Genomic DNA, 23,660 nt, shown 5'->3' on the forward strand with positions numbered 1-23,660 from the left:
AGATTTGATTATCAGAAATTTATATCATTTTTCTTTGAAGAATTAGGTATCACTATTTTGTAGCTGGTTTATCAAGTTCTATATTAACCAGTTCTTGAAACTTTTATATTTATACTTAAATTGTAGTATTAACTAATCTTTTGTATACTTTTAATTCTAGTAGATTAAAATAGTAATATTTAGATATTTTTAAAAATTTACCTTTTAGCTTTTTTATCAACAAGTTAATGATATCTGCTCAACCATATCATATCTGCTCTTAGTGGTTTAAAGTCTTCTGATACTCATCTTTTCTTCACTCATTTGGTTTTAGGATTAATTGATATTTGTTTTATTTGTTAGTCATTAATAAATGGGAATTTTTATGAATAACAAGTCTCTAGGAAGAAAGATTTGCATAAGCTATCCCCATATTGAATTGCTACCTGCTTCAGCTTGTGTGTTTGTATACCCTCCCCCCCACCATATAAATGTACTCACTGTACAGTATCATAAATGGTTGCATTGTGCAATTTTGTTTTAAAGATCCTCTCACTCTTTTCTAAGAGTGGTGACAGTAGCTTCTCTATGATGCATTAGTAATTACAGGTCACACTATGCTTTTCTTAGTTGAAGCCTGTATTTCAAGCTCCATAATTGTCAAAGTAGTATGATCAGTTTTAAATGCCTAAATGAAAAGCATTTTGCTATCACCAGATTTCATTTTCCTTAAATTGTGCTTAAGTAATGAGTATGTTCTCCTTTTTTAGGTGCGCTTTGTAAAGAATATAACTTCCTGGAAAGAGATGAAACCAGGGTTTTATCATGGGCACATTTCTTACTTGGATTTTGCAAAGTAAGTTATACCCAGAATTATACACAAAAGAATGTTTTGTACTTTAGCAACCTAAAAAGGGATAGAGTTATTAAATAATTGTGATTTTGATTTTTAAAAAAGTCCTGGCTTGTGTTTGCCACTTTAGATACGTAATTTAAATATACCTTCTAGTGTTTTACTGCCCTCTAGTGTTCATAAATTGATTATTGTCATATTAATGTTAGAAATTTAAGGTAGATAAATTTAGGTAATGCCTTTTAAAGTTATTTATCATTATGTTTCTGCTTCATGTGCAATCAAATGACACTATTTTAGGAGAGTTCCAAGTTTGAACCTAGAAGCCAGTCGAATTATGACTTACCACATCATTGACTAAGAACAGAGAAAGCAAAGAAGCCATTACTCAGTTATTGATAACCTGAAGTGTCTGCTTGTCAGCCAAGACACACTTCCCCTTTGGCTACCTTGTTTTAGCTTTACAACTGAGATATAAAAAGACTTTTTTAAAAGTGATTTTTCTTTATAGTGATTTGCCTGAAACTGGACATAAATAACTCTCATTTTCCATGTTTTGGGGGAGGCACAGGATCAAGGTATTCCTGTCGTAACTCTTTCAAGAAAAGTTAATAAAGTATAGGACTTCGTACAGTATCCGAGCACTATGTCCCTCCCCCTAGAGTTTTTGCCACATTAAGTACTAATCAGAATACTCATTAAAAGGAATATTTTAAATGTGTATAGTTTGGTAAATCTATTTAAACATTTTTTTTTGTAGCACATAGAATATTATTGTTGGAAAACCTCAAATGCAAATCTTTTCCCTAATAAAACTAATTTCAAAAACATTAAAAATATGTTTTTAAATATTATTTTTTGTTACGTGGGCCATTTTAAAAGTCTTTATTGAATTTGTTAGAGTATTGCATCTGTTTTATTTTTTTGGCTGTGAGGCATGTGGAATCTTACTTTCCTGATCAGGGATTGAACCCACATTGGAAGGCAAAGTCATAGCCACTGGACTGCCAGGGAAGTCCCCTACTTTTAAATTATTTAATCGTAGATGCATTTGCTCAGTCATTTCTTTAGCAGTCATGACTTCAGAGTAATATATCCCCTTGTATTTGACAACTTCAAAGAGCATTCTGTATAAAATCCAACAGTTAAATTGATGTCCCAGTATCATTTCAACTTTTCAAATTTGAAAAGAAAAATAGTTGAATGAAATATTACAGATTCACATTGATAATAAATCTTAACTTTTTTGGAAAGCAAGTAATTAAAGGGAATTCCCAAATGTTACATACATAAAAACAGTATATTTTTGTTTCTAGTTCCTTCCACAGCACTCAGGATCTTTCAGTAAAATATTAGCTTTAAAGTTAGATGTACATTTTTCTATAAATAATTCATACAGCAATATTGCAAACATTGTATAGGCAGCTTTAAAATAAACTAATTATTTTTCTTTGCAGAGGCACTGAACCAATTTCATAAACTTCATTCATATGTATATTTTCCCTCAGGGCTGCATTATCCTTCAATTGAATGTTTGTTACCCTTTCACCTAAATGATTTATTTTTTTTCCACACATAGCTTGGTTTCATACTTGAGGTTTTCATTATTAAAATAATATTGAGTGCTTTTGCTTTTGGCAAAAGTCTTATACTTAGAATGAAGCTCTGGTGTATGCTAGGGTTCTTATAGTTGAAAAAATACAAAGTTCTTGGAAAGATTAATCTCATGTATTAAATACTGACATGAACGTTTAAGGATTTGAATATTTTCATAATCTGTTTCATTTTATTGGAAGCAAAAAGTATTGTGAAAAATTCTGATAGACCTTTACAAGATTTTAAATAAATACCTTAAAAAAATCAACTAGAGAAAATGTATTTTGATGTATATAGTCACAAACTATTTTAGATATAACTAGTATCTTTTAAAATGATTTTTAGTTTGACTGTCATACTCTCCACAAGTAAGGAAAAGAGGAAAGAAACATCACCTTACCAGTTTTTAAAATACTTTATTCTTTAAAACGTATTCTTGACTGGTATAGTACCTTGTGGAGTCCATTAAAATACTTGCCTTCAAGAAAAAAATGGTCAAATTCAATGAAAGAAATATTTAATCACATAGCTTTTCAATTGCCTTAGCAGGAACACTAAAAAGAGTACAAACCCAGGAAACCTAGGCAGTAAGGTGGACAAATAAAAATTGAAAGGTGCTTTCTAATTTAGACTGATCACAGGAAGCACACATTTTATTTGTAAACCCATATCTGCTCAAGCTATATTTTGGTTATGTTTATCTGGTTTTGTTTAGAACTTTAGAATAAGAACAAAAATCTCTTCTTGTTATAGTTGCGTTCCTGTCCTGTCTTGTCTTAACCTTATCCCATTCCTGTTTGTCTTAACCCTATTCTTATATTTTTAAGCACATTTCTTAGTTCTTCCTTCCATTTTCCTATTTAGTGTTTAATTACTGTTTTTTTTTTAATTGGTGGACAAACCATTTTAAAATAATGTAAAATAACTACGAATTTAGATATTTTTCAGTGGAAAGAAAATTGTATAGGTTAAGACATTTTCATAACCTAGGACACAATGTCCTAGGTTACATACAGGCAGTATAAAGTTGAACAAGTTGCAGTTCTTATTCTCAGTGAGTTCACTGAAGCCCCCTTTTTTTCCTGTAATTATCAGTTCATTATGGTTCATTACAAACAGTGAAAATATTCAGATTATTCTCCACTTAAAATTTATATCACTCATTTATCAGCAGTATCTACTACTCCCACTTTGATTTTCTTCATATTTTACAAAGAAAAATATTTGAACATTTTTCAAAAGCCTTTTTCAGAATATTTTCCCTTATCAAGAATAATGTCCAGCTGAAACTAATGCTGGTTTTGATCAGATGCTGCTGAGTTGTTTTGTGTTTTTTTTGTTTTTTTTTTTTAAATAATCTAGCTACCTAGGGTCATACATCATCATTCAGGCTTAGAAAGATATTTGGAAAAAATTTTTAATACAGCATTCAGTTTTATTCAGGCCCATGTGAGGTATGTACCTTTGTTGGTCATCCCCAAGAAATGAGTATGGGCTGTCATCACCATCATTTTGGTTTCACTGTATCCCCTCAGTTGTCTTTTTCACAACTGAGATGAATCAGTAAAGAAGCAGGTATGTCAGGATAAGAAACAAATAATTAAATGCTTCACTAGAGGGTAATAAAGTGTTAGTATTTTAGGCCAAGAGTTTATAATATATAGATTCTGTGCGATTGTCCCTTTTGCCTTATATTTCTCTGCTGAACCAGTTGAAGTTTGTACCAGTTTCTACATCTTTTAGCAAAGCTGTCACAACAGTGTAGAAACATTTTAAAAATTATTTTAATCATTCTAAGTAATATATGAGAGTTGCCTTTTTATTGCTCTTATATTACTAGCTCTTTCTGTGACATCGATCCTGTAGATGCTGAGAAGGAATCTCTCGGGTCAGCCGTGCCACACCAAGTCACTTCAGTTGTGTCCAACTCTTTGTGACCCTGTAGTCAGATCTGCAGTTAAATCTCCCTCAGTCCCTTCCCAGCTCAGCAGTCTCAGACACCTGACTTTAGATGTTCAGTTTCCCGTTTGTGGAATAAGGATAATTAACTACTCTATGGGTGGTTGTGAGTATTCAAGTGTAGTATGAAGCAGAGCCATGTTAGCCAGTCCCTTAAAACTCTGATTTTGTTCAGTTACCTGATGGCTTACTGGTGTTTTCTTCTTCCTTTTTGAGTTTGTGCTGACCCTCCTTATTCCAGCTCCAAATCAGGCATTGCTCAAGATTCTGTCTTTGCCTCCAGTATTGTCATTTGAGAATTTTACCCATTTTTATTTATCAAAGCATCCAAAGAAGAAACTTTAGAGTCATCTTGAATCACCCTTTTCTTTGCCACATGGATCTAGTTCAGTCACCAAGTCTCTTTGAATGGCTTCTTAGTGTACTGCTTTTGATGCTCATCCAGTTGGGTGCATGTGGTTAGTTCCTTACTGAGGAGTAGGGATGGAGGCAGAACAATTTCTGTCCACCCACCAGTTTCTGGATACTTGGGTTTTTTCCAGCTTTTGGTGATTATGAGTAAAGTTGCCGGAACATTTGCGTACAGGTTTTGTGTGGACACATGTCTTCATTTCTCTTGTGTAAAACCTAGAAGTGAGATTGCTAGATTGTAAGACACTGCTGAGCGGTTTTCCCAGTGACTTTTATTATTTTGCTGTACATCCTCACTAGCATTTGGTAGTGTTAGACCACCCCTCCTATTTTAAAAAAATTGTGCCATTTTAATAGATGAATGCACATTTCAAGAAATAGTTATTTTAAAAATCTTTTGTTCTTCATATCATTATCATTGTGGGACCAATATCATATCATTGGAGATTGGACCAATCTTCATATCATTGTGGGACCAATAAACACCAACAGGTTATTCACCATTTTTGAAACAAGACAATGGGAATTTACTATAGCAAATTTTGGAGGTTTCTATGAATGCTTTAGGGAAAAGAGGGTCCAGAATAAATGTGTACAGTCCTCCCTTGTTATTTACAGTTTCCACATCTGTGAATTCATCTTACGGCAGATCAACTGTATTTCAGCGTCCCTTGTGTGAGACTGCTACTTAACTTGAAATGTTAAATCTAGTGTGAAGCAGAAATCTCAGTGTAATAACTTCATGAAGACTCTTCAACCCTCCTTCAGCTTCACCATCTTCTAGTTGTCAACGTTCCTTTCAAATGTTCTGAGTGTGCACTTCTTCTTTTAACTATTCTTGATGTTCATTCATCTGTCCAGGCTATATAGAGTGTGGGTGTAAAGAAATGTGCCTGGTTTGTCTTCCTTATTGTTATACCATGGATGCTAATACAGCAAGAATAAGGTTTCTTACCAACTTGCTGCTCAGATTATATTTTTTCCCTTTTGATCATCATTTAACATGACAGATTCTTATGAAATATGTTCTTTTCTTCCTAGTGCATTCTAATGGGTCAATAATAGTTTAGTTTCCTGGAGTGAAGATGAGTTTTCTACTTTTCCATCTGAGCCCTCCTGAGGAATTACTCAGATGACTGGCCAGGGTTAAAGCTGAGTCTACAACTACAGAACGTATTTTTCCACTGGTATAAAACTTCCTGGTTGGCCAGAGGTTTAAATGTACAAATTTAAGAGGATGCTTGTTTCCTAACTAGTTGAGCTGAATGGTCCAGTGCTGTTTTATCATGCCTATTTTCAGTTATAATTCTTTGCTTCCATGTCTACATGCCCATACTCTGACTTATAAATAATAACTCTTATCCATTTTCAGAATAAGTTTACATAGATTATCTCATTAAAATTATGTTTCACACAGATAAATGCCACCTAAAGCCATGCCCCAGAAAGTCATTTCCCAGATAGCAAGAAGAATTTTGTCAAATGCCATATCCCTCTTTCACTTCTACTTGGTAAGAATCACCATGTGTTCCACATTTCAGGGACTAGGAGAAAAGAGGAGGCATTGGTAGGAGATAGTCTGGGAGGAGGTAATTCCCAAGGGGACAGTTCAGGTGGATCAGTGGCTAATAATAGAGATGATAAAGGAGGTGCCCAGGGACTCTCACAATCTAAGAATGGAGTCATTGCCCCACTGTCCTGCCCTTTCCTGTTACAAGACTCTTGGCTTTCTCAATTAAGGTAGCAGGTATGTATCTATCCCTAATGCCTTCCAACCCTCTTCTCACTAGTGAGTACACTGTTCCACAGAAAGGCCTTTGTAAGTAGCCAATTCACAACAGTTCATTCAACCTAATTCTAATATCCAACACCTGTCTGACATCATGCTAAACATTAATGATAAAGCTATGAACCAGAAAGAAAGTCTTCTGTCCTTACGGAGCTTCTACTCTGATACCTAATTTGACAATGCCATAATATTTGCAACAATACTGTTTCCTCTTCTAGAAATTGTGAGAAAAACTTTACTGCATTGTTGTTGATTTTATAGGTTTATGAGTTGCTCATTGAAAAAATACACCCCAAGCTCTGATCAACCAACTCACAAATTTAATAGAATAATATTTTACCAAAAAGTACTCTGATCAGTCCAGTTCAGTCACTCAGTCATGTCCAGCTCTTTGCAGCCCCATGGACTGCAGCGTGCCAGGCTTCCCTGTCCATCGCCAACTCCCAGAGCTTGCTCAAACTCATGTCCATCAAGTCAGTGATGCCATCCATCCATCAAGTTGGATGGCATCTCATCCTCTGTTATCCCCTTTTCTTCCCGCCTTCAATCTTTCCCAGCATCAGGGTCTTTTCAAATGAGTCAGTTCTTCACATCCAGTGGCCAAAGTATTGGAGTTTCAGCTTTAGCATCTGTCCTTCCAGTGAATATTTGAGACTGATTTCCTTTAGGATTGACTGGTTTGATCTCCTTGCAGTCCAAGGGCCTCTCAAGAGTCTTCTCCAGCACCACAGTTCAAAAGCATCAATTCTTCGATGCTCAGTTTTCTTTATAGTCCAACTCTCACATCCATACATGACTACTGGAAAAACTGTTAACTTTGACTAGACGGACCTTTGTTGGCAAAGTAATGTCTCTGCTTTTTATATGCTGTCTAGGTTGGTCATAGCTTTTCTTCCAAGGAGCAAGCAGCTTTTAATTTCATGGCTGCAGTCACCATCTGCAGTGATTTTGGAGCCCAAGAAAATAAAGTCTGTCACTATTTCCATTGTTTCCCCATCTATTTGCATGAAGTGATGGGACCGGATGCCATAATCTTCGTTTTTTGAATGCTGAGTTTTAAGCTAAGCTTTTCACTCTCCTCTTTCACTTTCATCAAGAGGCTCTAAAGTTCTCTGTAGTTTTCGGTATTTCCATATGTACAAAAGATTTTAATGACTTAGACAAATGGCTTAATAGTGAGATAAAGGACTGGAATTCAACAGAGTTGACCCCTTTTTACACACAAAGCATTTCTCACAGAACACAACCTGTTTGTAAATTAGAAATGTCCTGTTCAGTTACTTTTCAATTATTCAAAGGCTGAGAGAAGCAAGTTCTATCTAGGCATCTTGCTTTTTTTCTTCTGTGGTCTCTCTTCACTACTTATTTGCGTAAGAATTTAGTATAAAATATTTATAGAATGTCTGTGTGTGTGTGTAAGACATTTATTGTAACAGGCAAAAGTAAGTGGGAAATGTGAAACTGATTAGGTTAGCTATGTGCTTTTTGGGTGCCTTTAAATTTTAGTAAGAAGGGAAATTTAAGTTATAAGTCCATGGAGTCCCAAAGAGCTGGCCATGACTGAGTGACTGGGCACGCACACACACACTGTTGATTACAATCACAATGCTGTATGTTAGATTCCATATCGTGACACTTCTCTGCTGACTCAGGCTCCCTTCTGATGCTTATAGTGCCCTACAAAGCCCATGTGATCTGCACTTCCCCCACCATCACCCCCAGTTCTCTCCTCTCTCATGCTCTGTCATTACCCCTTCGTGATGCTGCCTCAGCCATTTTGACCCCCTTGTTGATTCTCAAAAATGCCCAGCACTTAGCTGTTTTAGGGCCTTCCTGCTTGAAGTCTTATCTTCCTGGAGCACTTTCTCCCAGATATTGACGGGGCTCTCTTCTCATCACATAATAATAGTGCTGTGGTGGTTTAGTCTTGTCCAACTCTTGCAACCCCATGGACTGCAGCCTGCCATGCTCCTCTGTCCATGGGATTCTCCAGGCAAGAATACTGGAGAGGGTTGCCATTTCCTTCTCCAAAGGATCTTCCTGCCCAGGGATTGAACCAGGATCGAACCTGGGTCTCCTGCATTGCAGGCAGATTCTTACTGACTTAGCTATGAGGGAAGCCAAATATAAAAAAAAATGTAATAATAGTGCTGCCTCCCTGGAAAACCCTAGTTTAAATTTTACTGTCCCTCCTTCTCCCTGTTCTCTTTCACTGCATCATTTCTCTCCTTAGTATTTTTACCATTAAGATATTTACTTATTTATTAGTTTACATTCTGTCTCTCCCAAGTAGAATGTTAACTTTGGCAAGATAGGGAATATTGTCTTTTTTTTCCCCCATTATTGTTTTCCTAATATTAAAATAGTTCCTGGCATGTATTAGATACACAAAAAAGCATTTTTTTGAATGATTGAATTAATAAAAAGAATAGGGAAATGTGAATGGCATTCTAGTTAAGGAAGACAATGAGCAAAGGCATGTATTGAGAACTGGGAGTAAGTATGATATATTGGTGGGAGGTAGAAGAGGTGGACCTAATTATAACCGATAGATGATTTCTTATTTGTGGAGAGTTGAAAATAAAATTAGATCAATAAGGCGGGACCCAAGACATAAGGCAAGCAGATATTAACAACCAAGCAAAGGAGTTTGGGTTTGATGTCAACATAAACAGTGGTATCTCAGGTTCCTAAGGAGAATGATCTAATCAATGGTGTTTTAGGAAATATCAGTTGAGAATTGGCATGAAGGTAAATTGAAAGGGAGAGAGATTGGATGCAAGAAAACTATTATTATTACAAAGCCACCAATTATCACAGTACTCTAAGCAAGAGGCCTGCGAAGAGGGCAGTTATGACAGGAAAAGAAGTGATGAAGACAGATCAAATCTGTGGAAAACCTACAAAAGAAAAAATCAGAAGAACTTGGTAATTGTGTTAAATGAAGAATAAAGGAAAGTGGAGAGTTGGGGTAACACTAAAGTTCAAGGCTGAGATAAGTGAGGATATGAGAACAGGAACCAGCTAGACAATTCTAGGGTCTACAAGGATTACTAAAGTAAACACCTTCTGTGTTCCTTCAACTCTCTTCATTCCCTAAGCAATGAATAATGCTAAAGACTTAATGTCTTTCATTTCTATCTAGTTTTTAAAATTAGCACCACAGAGGGTAAGCTCAAATGGTCACACTTGTATGAACTTCTGCTGTGTCCATAAATATAGTTACTTAGTTTGGTGGTCCAGAAATGAGAACTCATTGCTATATAAAACTGAAATGTTTTATGTAATTCTTGCTAGTAAAATTTAAGATTATTTGTCATTCAATTTTCCCCTCTCTCCTGTATCTTCAGTTGTAATTTTAATATTACTTTATTGTAATGTAAATAATCATGAAATATTTCCCAATCTCCATGTGCTCTACTTAAATTAATTCATATTTTTTCCATACAGAATTAATACCTCAAACTTACAATTTCAGGATATCACAAACAGAATGAAAGTGTTGATTTCACCATTTAAATTTTATTCTATTTCAGATTTGGAGTGAAGAAAAAGCCTATTTACATTAATGTCATAAGGGATCCTATTGAGAGGCTAGTTTCTTACTATTACTTTCTGAGATTTGGAGATGATTATAGACCAGGATTAAGAAGACGAAAACAAGGAGACAAAAAGGTAGTATTTTAGCTTCAAAATTTTTATAAAGGTAATTGTTTATGAATTGCATGCAATGAAGAGTGAATGCTTTTAAAATTTATTACTGATTATAAATATATTACTTGCTTATTGTGGAACATTTCTAAAGAACCAAAAAAAGTATGAAGAAGCAAAAATAAAACTATTTTGTAGTTGATATTTTGGAATGTATATTTTGTCCTTTTAGAAAGTATTTTACTTTTGTTCCAGGGCTGAATATTTGTTTTATTATAGTCCTGTTAACAGTTTTCTATGAGCTCACTATAGCTGTTCATGAGTATGACATATTTGATATATACTTTGATTCTCTAAATCTTGATGAAGGGAGTTGACACTGATTTGTGTTCATCTGTTTGGGGACACTGTTTGGTTAAAACCGCTATTTTTTTCAGGCAAGATGAAAATAATAGCTCAACAGAGTTCTTACTTAGCAGGTTCAGATTTGAGTTGTCTTCTATTGAAGTGAATCCTCCAGAGCAGCCCCAGACTTGCTTTCCTAAGAAACCAAACTCTGTCACTCTTTTGGTGGAACACCTTTGTTGGGACCAGCCTGCAACCACCCTCTCCTGCCTCATTTTCTCCCCTCAAGCGCCCAGTGCCTCAGCCTCCTAAAATGTCACATTGCTCCAAATGTATTAATCCCTTCGTACTTTTTGCACACGTTTTGTTCCCTGTGTTTAGAATGTCTCTCCTTCACTCTGGAAAACTCTTTGTCCACTTTTAAGATCCAGCTCAAGTGTTACCTCTTTCATAGAGTCTTTTCTGGCAGAGAGCCATGTCCTTTTCAGCACTCCCAGAGCACCCCATTCGTGTCACTATTTTTTTAAATATTTATTTTGTGGTACTTGAATTATTTGTTTACATATATGTCTTCTCCAGAATGCTGTGAACTTCCGGAAGCAGGGATTATACTTCATTCACCTTTGTTGACACCACATCTACTATGGTGCTTAGGTCGTCTGTAAACACTTAGCAGGTGGCTCAGTGAGAGAATTCTGCACCTTTTAAACCTAGTGTTGCATAGCAGTGATGCTGGATACTTGATGTATTATAGTAATTAACATCCAACAATTAATGTTTTCCTAAGTTAGCGGTGCCCTCTGTTGCATGAGAAGGCAGTGGAATTTTTTTGTTTTAGATTTACCTTTTCATTTTTTAGAATTTGCTATTTCTTTCCTTGGTCTCAAAGCTTTAGGCAGAAGGTACTGATCCAAACAGTACCCTTTTTTCCCCAGTGGACACTGAAAAAAAATCTCTTAGTTTTATTTAATCTTCTAGAAAAATATATACTTATGTTACTATGGAAAGTCTGCAAAATTTTGTAAACTCTAGTAATATAACTCTTTTGTGACCTAATACTTTAAAATTTATCAGCAGTGATTTCTAAATTCACTTCAGTGGCAACTGCTTCCTTTCTTTTTTTAATTTTAGCCCTATCATTTACACTAACTCTTACTCAGTAATTGTCAGTATCCATCTCCCTCCTTCAACTGAAGGAGTGTTAATGTTGGTAAGGAGAAGATTCACAGTCACGTAGGTTCCTGCATCCACCGTTTGTCATGTCAGCCCTGGATACCATGGCTTTGTGGTTGCTATCCTATTTCATTTGGGGAATTAGGTAATAATACTACTTACTATAGCCAACAATAACAGCTCACATCTATTGAGTGCTTATTGTGTTTCAAGCTCTTTTTTAAGCCACATGCCATATATCATTTCAGGTGGTCCATACAATAATTTTATGGGATAGTTGCTGTTATTTCTCCATTTTACATTTTAAATATGAGAGCAGCAGGGCCTACAGATGCAGAAGGCCTTTTTTTAAGCAGAAATCAAGGGGGAGCTCACTCTCAGCTTCCAATTTTCTGTAGAAAATGTGAAGCAAGATCATTTGTAGAAAAGGGTTTGAATGTAAATGCCATCACTACCAAGCATCAAATTTTGTTTAATTATTGACCTTCAATTATAGAAATTAAATATTTAAGCTAATAATCTAAATACATCTAGTTGTTTAAGTGAAAAAGGTGATTATAACTTTGTTTCTCTAGTATGCTGAACTGAGTTTTGTGGGAGAAGAAGAGATCTGGACTAGAGTGTTTTTATTTCATTTGTTTTTATTTTGTATTTTAAGACCTTGAAGTTTTATCAGAGTAAAACATTTATTTATAGAAAATTCCATTTCTGAAATGTGGCCCAAATGTTTAGGAGAAGGCTAATAGAAGTTAGCAAACCAATGGGAAAATTCTGGTGGCCAGCATTTGAGTGACTGTCAACTTCTGTGATGTGATGTGAGTAGAGAAACCCAAGGGCTAGTGTCACTGTTGGAGTCAGTGGAGTAGTTCATCTCGATTAAGACCTCGGTGCGTTCACTCAAGTTTTACATAGTAAAGATGGTTTTGAGTTGTGTTAACTTGATTTCTCTCACTTGGTTTACTTTTTTCATCACATATTTATAGAGAAATAGCAGAGGGACTTCCCTTGCAATCCAATGGTTAAGACTCTGCTTCCAATGCAGGGAATGTGGGTTCAACACCTGGTTAGGGAACTAAGATCCCACACATGTTGTGGCTTAAAAAATATAAATGATAAAAGAGCTAGGACTTCTGTTGTACACTAAGATCTGGCACACTCATGTATGTTCACCAGTTTCTGATTGTTTATAGTTGTTTTTTTTTATATCTTCCTTGTTATTGGCCTTCTTTGTGTTGTTTCTTTTAAGTTGATAGGAGTGAAGCACCTCTGCCATATAATAAGAAGGAACTATAAAGGAGGCAAAACCCACACTGTTTTTCCACTTTTATATTGTCTAATAAAATGTGTGGGAGGTGAATTAGGGTAAATGCTAAGCTTTTAAAACAAATTCAGATGTTTGGATAGATTTTTTTCCTGTCATACATAAAAGCCTAAAGGGGAGGGGCCCAGGATCTTAGAGCAGCTTTGCTCTGCACTGTCATTCAGGGAGTGAGGTTCCTGCCATATTGTTACACTCCTGCCCTCCAGGGGCTTTGGGTCACCACAGCATGTGCCTTCTAGCTCGTGGGAAGGAAGAAAGTAGAGGCCCACCAGTTTCCTTTTAACTAAGTGACCCAGAACTTGCTCACATTACTTCTGCCCCCAGCTGACTGGCAGAACTTAGTCATATGGCCACACCTAACTGCAGGAGAAGCTAAACGTTGGGATTGAAAGAAGGGAAGAGTGGATGTTGGTGGTAAATCTGCCTCCCAGAGTAGGCTAGCAGATTTTAAAGTGAAGTGAAGTGCAGTTGCTCAGTCGTGTCCGACTCTTTGTGACCCCATGGACTGTAGCCTACTAGGCTTCTCCATCCATAGGATTTTCCAGGCAAGAATACTGGAGTGGGATGCCATTGCCTTCTCCAGGAGATCTTCCTGACCCAGGGATTGAACCTGGGTCTCCCACATTGTAGGCAGATGCTTTACCATCTGAGCCACTAGGGAAACTTTTTAGCAGATTTTAAGCTACTGGCCAAAAGTGAACTTGAAGATTATCAGCACGTTTGCTTTGTTTGAAAAACAAATACTTTCAGCAGTTTAGAACACAGGAAGTAGGAGTTGGCTAACTTGAGAACTTGGGTTAAAATAGCCATCCCACATGCTTACTCATTAATCAGTTTTGATTCCAATAGTGGATATTTTAATTCCCAAATTTGTCTATATAGTGACTCTCTGGAAACTTTTAATACCGCAACCTCTTTTAATACCCTAATTTCTTACATTTAAACAAAATCTTTCTAATGTCTTTGAATTTTACACACACAAAATGGTGGTACAGTTTGTGAGTTCACCCACAATCACCTTAGTAATTCATTTCTTTTCTATCTGAGACTCTATTCAGGCAGAGGTATAATGAAGCAGAGCACCTCTTCTGAGTTTCAGGGAACTATACTATGATCTGGGATTCGTTTAAAATTGAAATTGAATAGGCTTGGAATCAGAAACCTTCTGATATATCATCACTTGGTTTATTGGAACCTGGAAGATGGTAGAGAAGATACATAGGTTTTGTTTTTATGAGCTACAAGTTGGCATAAAGGATAATAAAACCACTTTTTAGAAAGTGACTTAGACCAGCAAATCTAAATAGACCATCTGGTAAATTTCAGAAATAATATAATGGCCATGGGAATGGGGTTGAGTCTTAAGTATAAACTGAGATGTTTTCATTTTAAAAAATAGAGTGATGTGGGGGCGTGTGGTGTGTTGGGCAGGGAAGGGAATCCTAAGATAATTTTGGAGAACTTTAAGGAACTGTAAAAATGCTTCATGAAAAAATGTTACTGCCCCTGCCTTCATCTCAACCAGAATTGTGCCTTTAATACTCATGCAGAATCTCCGAAGTGCAGTCTTCCCCAGCCATTTACAAATATTGATTGTGCAAACAACTGATATAACAATATATTGTATGCTATGGAGGACACAAATCTGTACTGCATGATCCCTCCAAGAAGTTTTTCTGTAGTTTGGAGGAGTGAACATAATATATATATTTTTTCAAAGTACATGAAGCAAGTTCTTTAGATAAAGATGTCTATATAGATATACATACCTGATCCTAAGAGTTGACTATTACAGGGCAGTATATATAATTAATTTATGAGTTTAAAAGAATGAGTGACCTGAGGCCAGAGTAGTCATTGGAAAGATAGTGTCTTGTCTGTTAATTAGCAGAGGAAAGCACTTTCAGAGGAAGAAAATGTATTTAGCAAAAATATATAGATCTGCAGGAACATATGACTTGCTTGAGAAACTATAGAACAGGTTAATCTGGTAAAGAAGTTATACATAGAGATAAGACTAGCACATTGAAGTCAGAGTATGAAGCATTCTTTAAAGCCAGGATAAAGAGTTTGTGTCTTCTTTCTTTCAATATATTAGAAGCTGTTTACGTTTTCTGAGTAGAGGATGTAGAAGTGACTACTTAGACTATCTGGTGGTCTAAGAACAGATTGAAGGAAGAGAGGAAACAGAACCTGATTAGAAAGCGATTGTAAGGATGGAGAAATGACATTATGAGATCCTGATGAAAGTAAGATTGAAAAAAAAAAAAAGATGGAAAGACATTACCTCGAGGAAGTTAAGTGAAGGAGAGAAAAAATTAAGAAATGTTCTGAGATCTTGAGTCTGAATTACAAGGGGCAGTATTGTTGTATTGCCAGAAATACAAAATATGTGGTAATACTGGAAACTCAATGAAAAGGCACACTAGGTATCAGAAGATACGTAAGAAGTGATTCATCTAGGGGTACAGATTTGGAAAGCTTCTGCCTGGAAATCATAAATTATTACAAGGAAGTGTGAATAAGCTAAGGAAAGGTGTAGGTAAGAAAAGACATCTGAATTTCCATACTTGGTAGAAGGACCAAAACATGCCTTAAAAGAAGATAATGATAGTATGTTCAGAAAGGTACAGAGAAGCAACAAAAAGCCCAAAAGGGCAGTGTTCAAAGAAATAGACAAATGCTATGGAGGTCAAAGAAAATAAGAACCAATAAAACTTTGTATTTGACTGTTAGGGAGGACAGGTGGGGAGAGAGAGAGACAGACATGGATACATCCCATTTATTTAATGGTTATAACCTCAGATTGGGAGAAAATAATAGCAAATGAAGAAACGGACAAAGGATTAATCTCAAAAATATACAAGCAACTCCTGCAGCTCAATTCCAGAAAAATAAATGACCCAATCAAAAAATGGGCCAAAGAACTAAACAGACATTTCTCCAAAGAAGACATACAGATGGCTAACAAACACATGAAAAGATGCTCAACATCACTCATTATTAGAGAAATGCAAATCAAAACCACAATGAGGTACCATTACACGCCAGTCAGGATGGCTGCTATCCAAAAGTCTACAAGCAATAAATGCTGGAGAGGGTGTGGAGAAAAGGGAACCCTCTTACACTGTTGGTGGGAATGCAAACTAGTACAGCCGCTATGGAAAACAGTGTGGAGATTTCTTAAAAAACTGGAAGTAGAACTGCCATATGACCCAGCAATCCCACTTCTGGGCATACACACTGAGGAAACCAGATCTGAAAGAGACACGTGCACCCCAATGTTCATCGCAGCACTGTTTATAATAGCCAGGACATGGAAGCAACCTAGATGCCCATCAGCAGATGAATGGATAAGGAAGCTGTGGTACATATACACCATGGAATATTACTCAGCCATTAAAAAGAATTCATTTGAACCAGTCCTAATGAGATGGATGAAGCTGGAGCCCATTATACAGAGTGAAGTAAGCCAGAAAGATAAAGAACATTACAGCATACTAACACATATATATGGAATTTAGAAAGGTGATAACGATAACCCTATATGCAAAACAGAAAAAGAGACACAGAAATACAGAACAGACTTTTGAACTTTGTGGGAGAAATGTGAGGGTGGGATATTTCAAAAGAACAGCATGTATACTATCTATGGTGAAACAGATCACCAGCCCAGGTGGGATGCATGAGACAAGTGCTCGGGCCTGGTGCACTGGGAAGACCCAGAGGAATCGGGTGGAGAGGGAGGTGGGAGGGGGGATCGGGATTGGGAATACATGTAAATCCATGGCTGATTCATATCAATGTATGACAAAACCCACTGGAAAAAAAAAATAATAATAAAATAAATAAATTAAAAAAAAAAAAAAATGAGCCAGCCAGTCTTTGTGGTAGATTGTTTTACATTCATCATTTTATTTCTTCCTCAAAATAAGACTATGTCCTTGGTTTTTAGATGAAGAGACTAACACAAAACTTAAGTTTTCTGGTTCAAGATTCAAGCCCAAGTCATAAAACTTTCCTATATCATGGTGAAGGCTGTCTGTAAAAGAAATGGACAAATCATTTGTGGACTGCAGTTTGCTGTTGCCTCTTAAATGTTGCCAGAATAAAGATAATTATCCCACTATTCCTCTATTCATAGTCTTATCTAAGGATTTGGGGTCCTATTCTCAATAGAGTTTTGGTTGAAAGGGACCTTTGAATTTACCTAATTTTATATGAATTGTATTAGAAAGTGAGGTTTAGAGGCCATAATGACTTACTCAAGATAAGGTCACACCTGGTTCTAGAAACTCAGAAGTCTGGACTCTGGATGCATTCTCTTTCTACTCTTTCATACTCTCTCTTTTCAGAATTAACAGGTGGTATTTATAGATGACTACTGCAACAGCCTGAGCTCCTAAGTTTGTTCTCTGGCATTTTAATATCATTTCAGATAGATAAAGCCTTCTGTAAAAATGCCTGTGACAGATAGTAGTAAGTTCTCAAGAAAGTGAAGCTGATTTAATTTTAGACCCATAACCTGTGAGTCTCTTTCCCTTTTCATTAATTTGTATGTGTGCTCAATCGCTCAGTCATGTCCAGCTCTTTGCAACCACCTGGACTGTAGCCCACCAAGCTCCTCTGTCCATGGGATTTTTCCAGGCAAGAATACTGGAGTGGGTTGCCATTTCCTACCCCAAAGGATCTTCCTGACCCAGAGATCAAACCCGCATCTTTTGCATTTTGGGAAGCCCTTTAATTAATTTAATCAGATGCATTTGGAGAGGGGGCCATATCAGTCGTTAAGTATCTGGGGTCACTTTTGCTTGTACAATGATGTTCTTGTTCGTTTTACTGAGAAAAGAGAGAAGGACTTAAGTGTAGTTCTACTTTATATTATTTTCAAATAATTATTTCCTGAAGAGTATCTTGAGTCTTATTTAATTTACTTTGGTAAGGGGATAGAAAATATAAATACACAGATTTGACATAAACCAGTACTTAATTTCAAGGACAAATTATTATCTGGGGATGTTCCATTCTTATGGTAGAAGAATTCTCATAAACATTGGTGTGAAACAAAAATATGAGAAAAGCCCACATTTAACTTTGCTCAGTGTCTCAAGTATATTTTTGTAACCTATCACTTTAAGTCACTATCTTATCCAACTCTGCTGCCATCGATTTAATAACTCACCACATTAAGATAATTGATAGGTGAAGCTCAGGTTTATGGCTCACATGTTCTGCTCTGTATTTTTTCCAGACCTTTGATGAATGTGTAGCCGAGGGAGGCTCAGACTGTGCTCCAGAGAAGCTCTGGCTTCAAATCCCCTTCTTCTGTGGTCACAGCTCGGAATGCTGGTAGGGAGATAAAGTTAGCGTTAATCAATAATCTACTTATTTTTCTCCATAATCTCTATTTCACAAAGGTGGATGCATTAGTCAAGGGCTTAGTGTAAGGAAGTTCATGAAAGACCAGACCAAAAATAACATGTAATTAAGTAATACCTAGTTTTTTAGTTACCTTGAAGTGCCTTAAAAAGATTCTTCATGTATAAGATGCTTGCCATGATTTCTCAGATGCTGGTTTTTAAAGATTTTTAGTATTATGTGTACTGCTATATTCTAGCAGTGTTCTTAATTAGAAGTCAGGAGTCCTTTCATAAACCTCGTTTTCTCCTAAGCTTGTTGTTTTAGCCACCCATTTTAGATCAAGAAGAGGCTTAGTGGGTAAATTATTCACCTGGTTTTACTGTTAAACTGATTTGACTTTGAGAGAAGCCAAGGTAAAATAAAGATATTTTATCTTTAATAGAATTTATTTCTTCAGGATGTGCTGAGTTTTCAGTTTATAAAAATAATGGTATGTATTTATTTGTTCTAGTCAATCATTTTAAAAGGAAAAGTAGGGGAAAAAAACAAGAAACACATGCAGTTAGTGTCTTCCTTAAAACCATGAGAGATGCAAGGAATGCCTTCTGTTTTTTCCATCATCATCTGAAATGTAATGTTAGGTCACTGTGAACCTTAAGGTCTTACTCAGTAGATTATATCAGCACGTTAATATAGTTGACCCTTTGAAATCACAAGTTTGAACTTTGAGGGCCCGCTTAAACAGATTTTTTACTTTAATATGTATTACAGTAGTGCATGATCTGTAGTCATGCACTACTGAATCCTCGAATATAAAATGGGATATAGAGGGCTGACTGTAAGTTATAAGAAGATTTTCAACTGGGGAGTGGGGGATTGAGTCTGGTTGGCACCCATAAACCCTCTTGTTCAAAGATCAACTATAATAACATAAGAAGACTTGGACACTTCGAAAGAATGTCTTCTCAATTTTTAATCATTTCCTTACAACAGGAATCAGTAAATTACAACCTGGACACCAAATTTGGCCCAATACCTGTTTTTATAAATAGTTTTATTAAAAGACAACCGTATCTATTTGTTTATTATTTATAGCAGTTTTCACATTGCAGAAGCAGAATTAGGTAATTGTGACCAAGACCATATGACCTGTAAAGCCCATCTTGGGCTTTACTCTCTGGCTCTTCATAGGAAAAGCTTGCCACCCCCACCTTAGAACAATAATATATTTTTCTGTTGGGTGTTACTGAGATTTTAACTGAACTTCTTTAGGGACCTTAGAAATCAACTTGTTTACTTCCCCAACCAGCCACCGACCCTTGGCCATGCAGCGTGGAATCTTAGTTCCGCAACCAGGGATTAAACCTTTGCCCTTGGCAGAGAAAGAACAGAGTCCTAGCTGGACCTCCAGGGAATTCACAAGTGTTAGTATTTTTTTGTTGGTTTTTCTCCTGGCTGTACCCTGTGGCTTGGGGAATCTTAATTGCCCAACCAGGGATCAAATCTGTGCCCCCTGCAGTGGAAATGTGGAGTCTTATCCACTAGATCACCGAAGAAGTCCCCACCCCAGCATTTTACTGGCTGAGAAAACAAGTTTAGAAGGGTGAAAGATACTCGCCTAATATCACACTGCTTAAAGGCAGAGCTTGGAATTGGGACTAGGAAATGTCAATGCTGAAAAGAATCCAAAGGCATAGTTTTTATCTAGGGCCAAATCTCTATTAACAGTCATTAGCTGACAATGAAAAAATTAAAAGATCTGTAGCAGAGCCATTCCTTAAAAAAAACTAAATTCATAAATTAAATGAAGATAACCACTATACAAAATTGCTTAGACCTTCCTAGAGAGCTCTTAAAATGAATGAAGTTTAGAGTACAGTTGACCCTTGAGCAAGGCAGGGGTTAATTCCAGTATAACTTATAGCTGGCCTTTTGTATTCATGATTCCTTGGATCTGCAAATTCAACCAACCATGGTTCATGTAGTATTAATAGTATCTACTATTGAAAGATTCTTGCATATAAGCGGACCTGTGTAGGTCAAACCCATGTTGTTCAAGTGTCAACTGTAAACAAAAATTAGATGTCCTCATACCTAAATCAGATAGGAGGATACATAAATATACATATTTTTTAACTGTTCCTGCTGTGTCGCCTGGTAAAATTTGAATTAGCCCTGTGTGGTTCAGCAGAAATTGGAGACAGAGGCAAAGGAAATTAAGAACAGGTGTGCCTCCCGAAGGACATTAATAAAAGGGCATTAAGGCTTTGAATGAACACATGTTTATCTGTTTTTTCCATAATATACAGTGTCAAAGTCATCAAAAATACTTAGCAGATTTTACAACCAGGTTTTTTATTCTTTTTCTTTGGTTTTAGGAATGTGGGAAGCAGGTGGGCTATGGATCAAGCCAAGTATAACCTAATTAATGAATACTTTCTGGTGGGAGTAACTGAAGAGCTTGAAGATTTTATCATGTTACTGGAGGCAGCTTTACCCCGGTTCTTCAGGGGTGCTACAGAACTCTATCGTACAGGTATATAAAGGATGGTTTTTGTTTTTGTTTTTTTTAAGCTGACTTTAACTTTGCCACTTGCAAAATATGTATGATATGAAGTCTGTTGAGTAAAACTCCAGAAAGGCAGGTATATTGTCCATTTCTCCTCACCATTTTCAATACAGAACAATACATGGCACACAGATGGTGTTCACTAAATATCTTTTGAATGAATAAACATGCATGAGATGATAATTAAAAGGCATTGTGGGTATAGTGGAAAGATACAGACTCTAGTGCCAGCCTTAGAAATTGTGTGATACTCAGTAATGCTGGCCATGCATTCCCCCCTTTCAACATGGCTGGTGCCATTTTAGGTGGGGGTAGGATTGGGAGACTGAATCATGCTGGTAATGATTCTGTGCTCTTGTCTGTTATAATGCTCCTAAAAGTATGTTTCAGTGGCCTTGACAGTATTAAAAATCTGAAGGTGACTGTGCTGGTCCAGGCCAATCCTGATTTTTTTCCCCCCTGTTCTTTGGTAATGTACAATCAGAGGGACTCTTTTTTTTCCCCTAGAGTATGCATATGCCCTAGCTTTTAATACATAGGAATACAGAATAGAGGTTATGAGAGATCAGTCCAAAGTTTGAAAAATAGATATTTTATATCTTTAAAAACAAACTAGTCAGAACACCAAGCATTGGAGAGTATAAAATGTACAGTGACCATCTACGCTTTACCAAGTGGCAATTCTTTTATTATTTGACATCTCATTAAATCTTTAATGGGGATAAAGATTTGTCTTATGAAGGAGCAAATCAGATTAGGACACTGTTTTTGCCTGAAAGATTTTAAGACAAAACAGTTATGTTACCTGCTTTCCACTTGTCATCTCTTCAAATAAACAGGCATTGATATTTGTGTGTGTTCTCAGAATTTATTTACCTTTTCTCTTTTGCCTTTGTAAGTAGGAAAGAAATCTCATCTTAGGAAAACCACAGAGAAGAAACTCCCTACTAAACAAACCATTGCAAAGCTACAGCAGTCTGACATTTGGAAGATGGAGAACGAGTTCTATGAGTTTGCACTAGAGCAGTTCCAGTTCATCAGAGCCCACGCTGTACGAGAAAAGGATGGAGACCTCTACATCCTCGCACAGAACTTTTTCTATGAAAAAATTTACCCTAAATCGAACTGAGTACAAGGCGTGGCAGTTAGATTCTTGAACTACAACTTCGACCTTGTCTTTTTTTTTTTTCGACCTTGTCTTTACTTTAGTTCTCAGCTCCACAGCTTGGATTGTTGATGGATATATAAGACACTTTGCGTTAGGATACAGACAGTGACGTCAAGGAAGTAGATTCTGGCTGATACGTCAGTGGTCCAGGAAGTTTAAGTTTCAGCCTATTTTTTTCTGGTTAAATTTTGGTGGGAGTTATAACCTCCTGCCTGGACAAAACCTACCCATCACCTAAAATAAATACCTAGCAGGTCTAATTGAAGGCTAAAAGCAGTTACAGAAAAGTTCTGATACTCTGTTTTTGATAAAGCATTTTTTTCAACTAACCATCAATGAAGATGACTCCATCTGCTTCTTCGCCTGAGGTTTGGGTTGTACTCCTCTACTGTCTAGTGTTATTAACTGTTTGGCAGTGTGTGCCTTGTTTTCGAATGTTTGATCACGGTTGCTAAAAATGTTTCTGCTGTAGTTGGAATTGCCCATATTTATGTAGGTCATTTTAATTTTATTTTAAAAGTTGATTATTGGTGTTAAAAACCAGTTTAAATCATTATTAATACTGTATAAAGAATCAAAGCAGTATTTCTTATTCCTGTCTCCCCCAGTATCTAAGATTGGGGAAAAACTTCAGAGAATGTTGACATTGCCTAAAGTTTTTTTTTTCCCCACAAAAATATTTTCCTTTAAGAAAGATTTTCTCATCATGTTTAATGGGAGAAAACTAAAATGAAATATAAACAGTTCAATAGGGAAATTTTGACTTATATTTTCTCTTCAAAATCTACACATGTTCTTGTGATGTTTTCAAAAGTAGGTCCTGATATAGATTTGACTCATCTGTGGATCCCAGGGGAGACACTCTATGGGATCCAGATTCAAATTCAGCAGCAGCTTCTTCTAGTTCTCTAGTTTTATTCTGACCTCTGCCTGCCTTTTATTAGTTTTGTCTAGTTTGTTTGCCAATGACTTTCTAACTTTTCGTTCTTCTAGGTAGAGTTGTTTATATTTTCCCAATTCTGCTTTTTATTAGAAACTTCTTAAAAGGTTTTCATCTTGGAGAGTTCAGATTCCAAGTCTTTAATTCTGAGTTCCGTCTGACTTTTTCAGTTCAGTTGCTCAGTCTTATCCGACTCTGCAACCCCATGGACTGCAGCATGCCAGGCTTCCCTGTCCATCACCAACTCCCGGAGCTTGCTAAAACTCATGACCATTGAGTCAGTGATGCCATCCAACCATCTCATCCTCCGTCGTCCCCTTCTCCTCCTGCCTTCAGTCTTTTCCAGCATCAGGGTCTTTTCCAATGAGTCAGTTCTTCGCATCAGGCGGTCAAAGTATTGGAGCTTCAGCATCAGTCCTTCCAGTGAATATCCAGGACTGATTTCCTTTAGGATTGACTAATTCCTTTAGGATTCCTTTAGGATTGATTGAGGGATTCCTTTAGTATTTCCTTTAGGATCTGACTTCTTACTCAAGCGTTATTCT

General features: G+C 36.4%; 2 protein-coding genes and 1 long non-coding RNA gene across 8 annotated transcripts in view; 1 reads left to right on the plus strand and 2 right to left on the minus strand.

Annotated features, from left to right (window-relative positions):
• HS2ST1 (heparan sulfate 2-O-sulfotransferase 1) overlaps positions 1 to 23,660 on the minus strand; it is a 203,882-nt gene that overhangs the window by 11,398 nt on the left and 168,824 nt on the right. The window lies entirely within an intron of this gene.
• LOC122436729 (heparan sulfate 2-O-sulfotransferase 1-like) lies at positions 728 to 23,401 on the plus strand. Of its 2 annotated transcripts, none has more exons than XM_043460760.1 (5): positions 728 to 835; positions 10,124 to 10,262; positions 18,329 to 18,426; positions 20,817 to 20,974; positions 21,907 to 23,401. In XM_043460760.1, the coding sequence occupies exons 1-5, from the start codon at positions 786 to 788 to the stop codon at positions 22,134 to 22,136; spliced, it is 675 nt and encodes a 224-aa protein (XP_043316695.1). In that variant the 5' UTR covers positions 728 to 785; the 3' UTR covers positions 22,137 to 23,401. The 2 variants fall into 2 exon arrangements, with proteins under 2 accessions (XP_043316695.1, XP_043316697.1); XM_043460762.1 differs by having other exon boundaries at positions 21,910 to 23,401.
• Positions 17,014 to 18,731, minus strand: LOC122436734. Its single transcript, XR_006268093.1, has 3 exons — positions 18,590 to 18,731; positions 18,260 to 18,423; positions 17,014 to 17,119 (listed from the first exon to the last, which is right to left on the minus strand). It is a non-coding gene; the product is annotated as an uncharacterized LOC122436734 (long non-coding RNA).

Source organism: Cervus canadensis, chromosome 2 (genome assembly GCF_019320065.1).
Source record: "Cervus canadensis isolate Bull #8, Minnesota chromosome 2, ASM1932006v1, whole genome shotgun sequence".
NCBI lineage: Eukaryota > Metazoa > Chordata > Mammalia > Artiodactyla > Cervidae > Cervus > Cervus canadensis.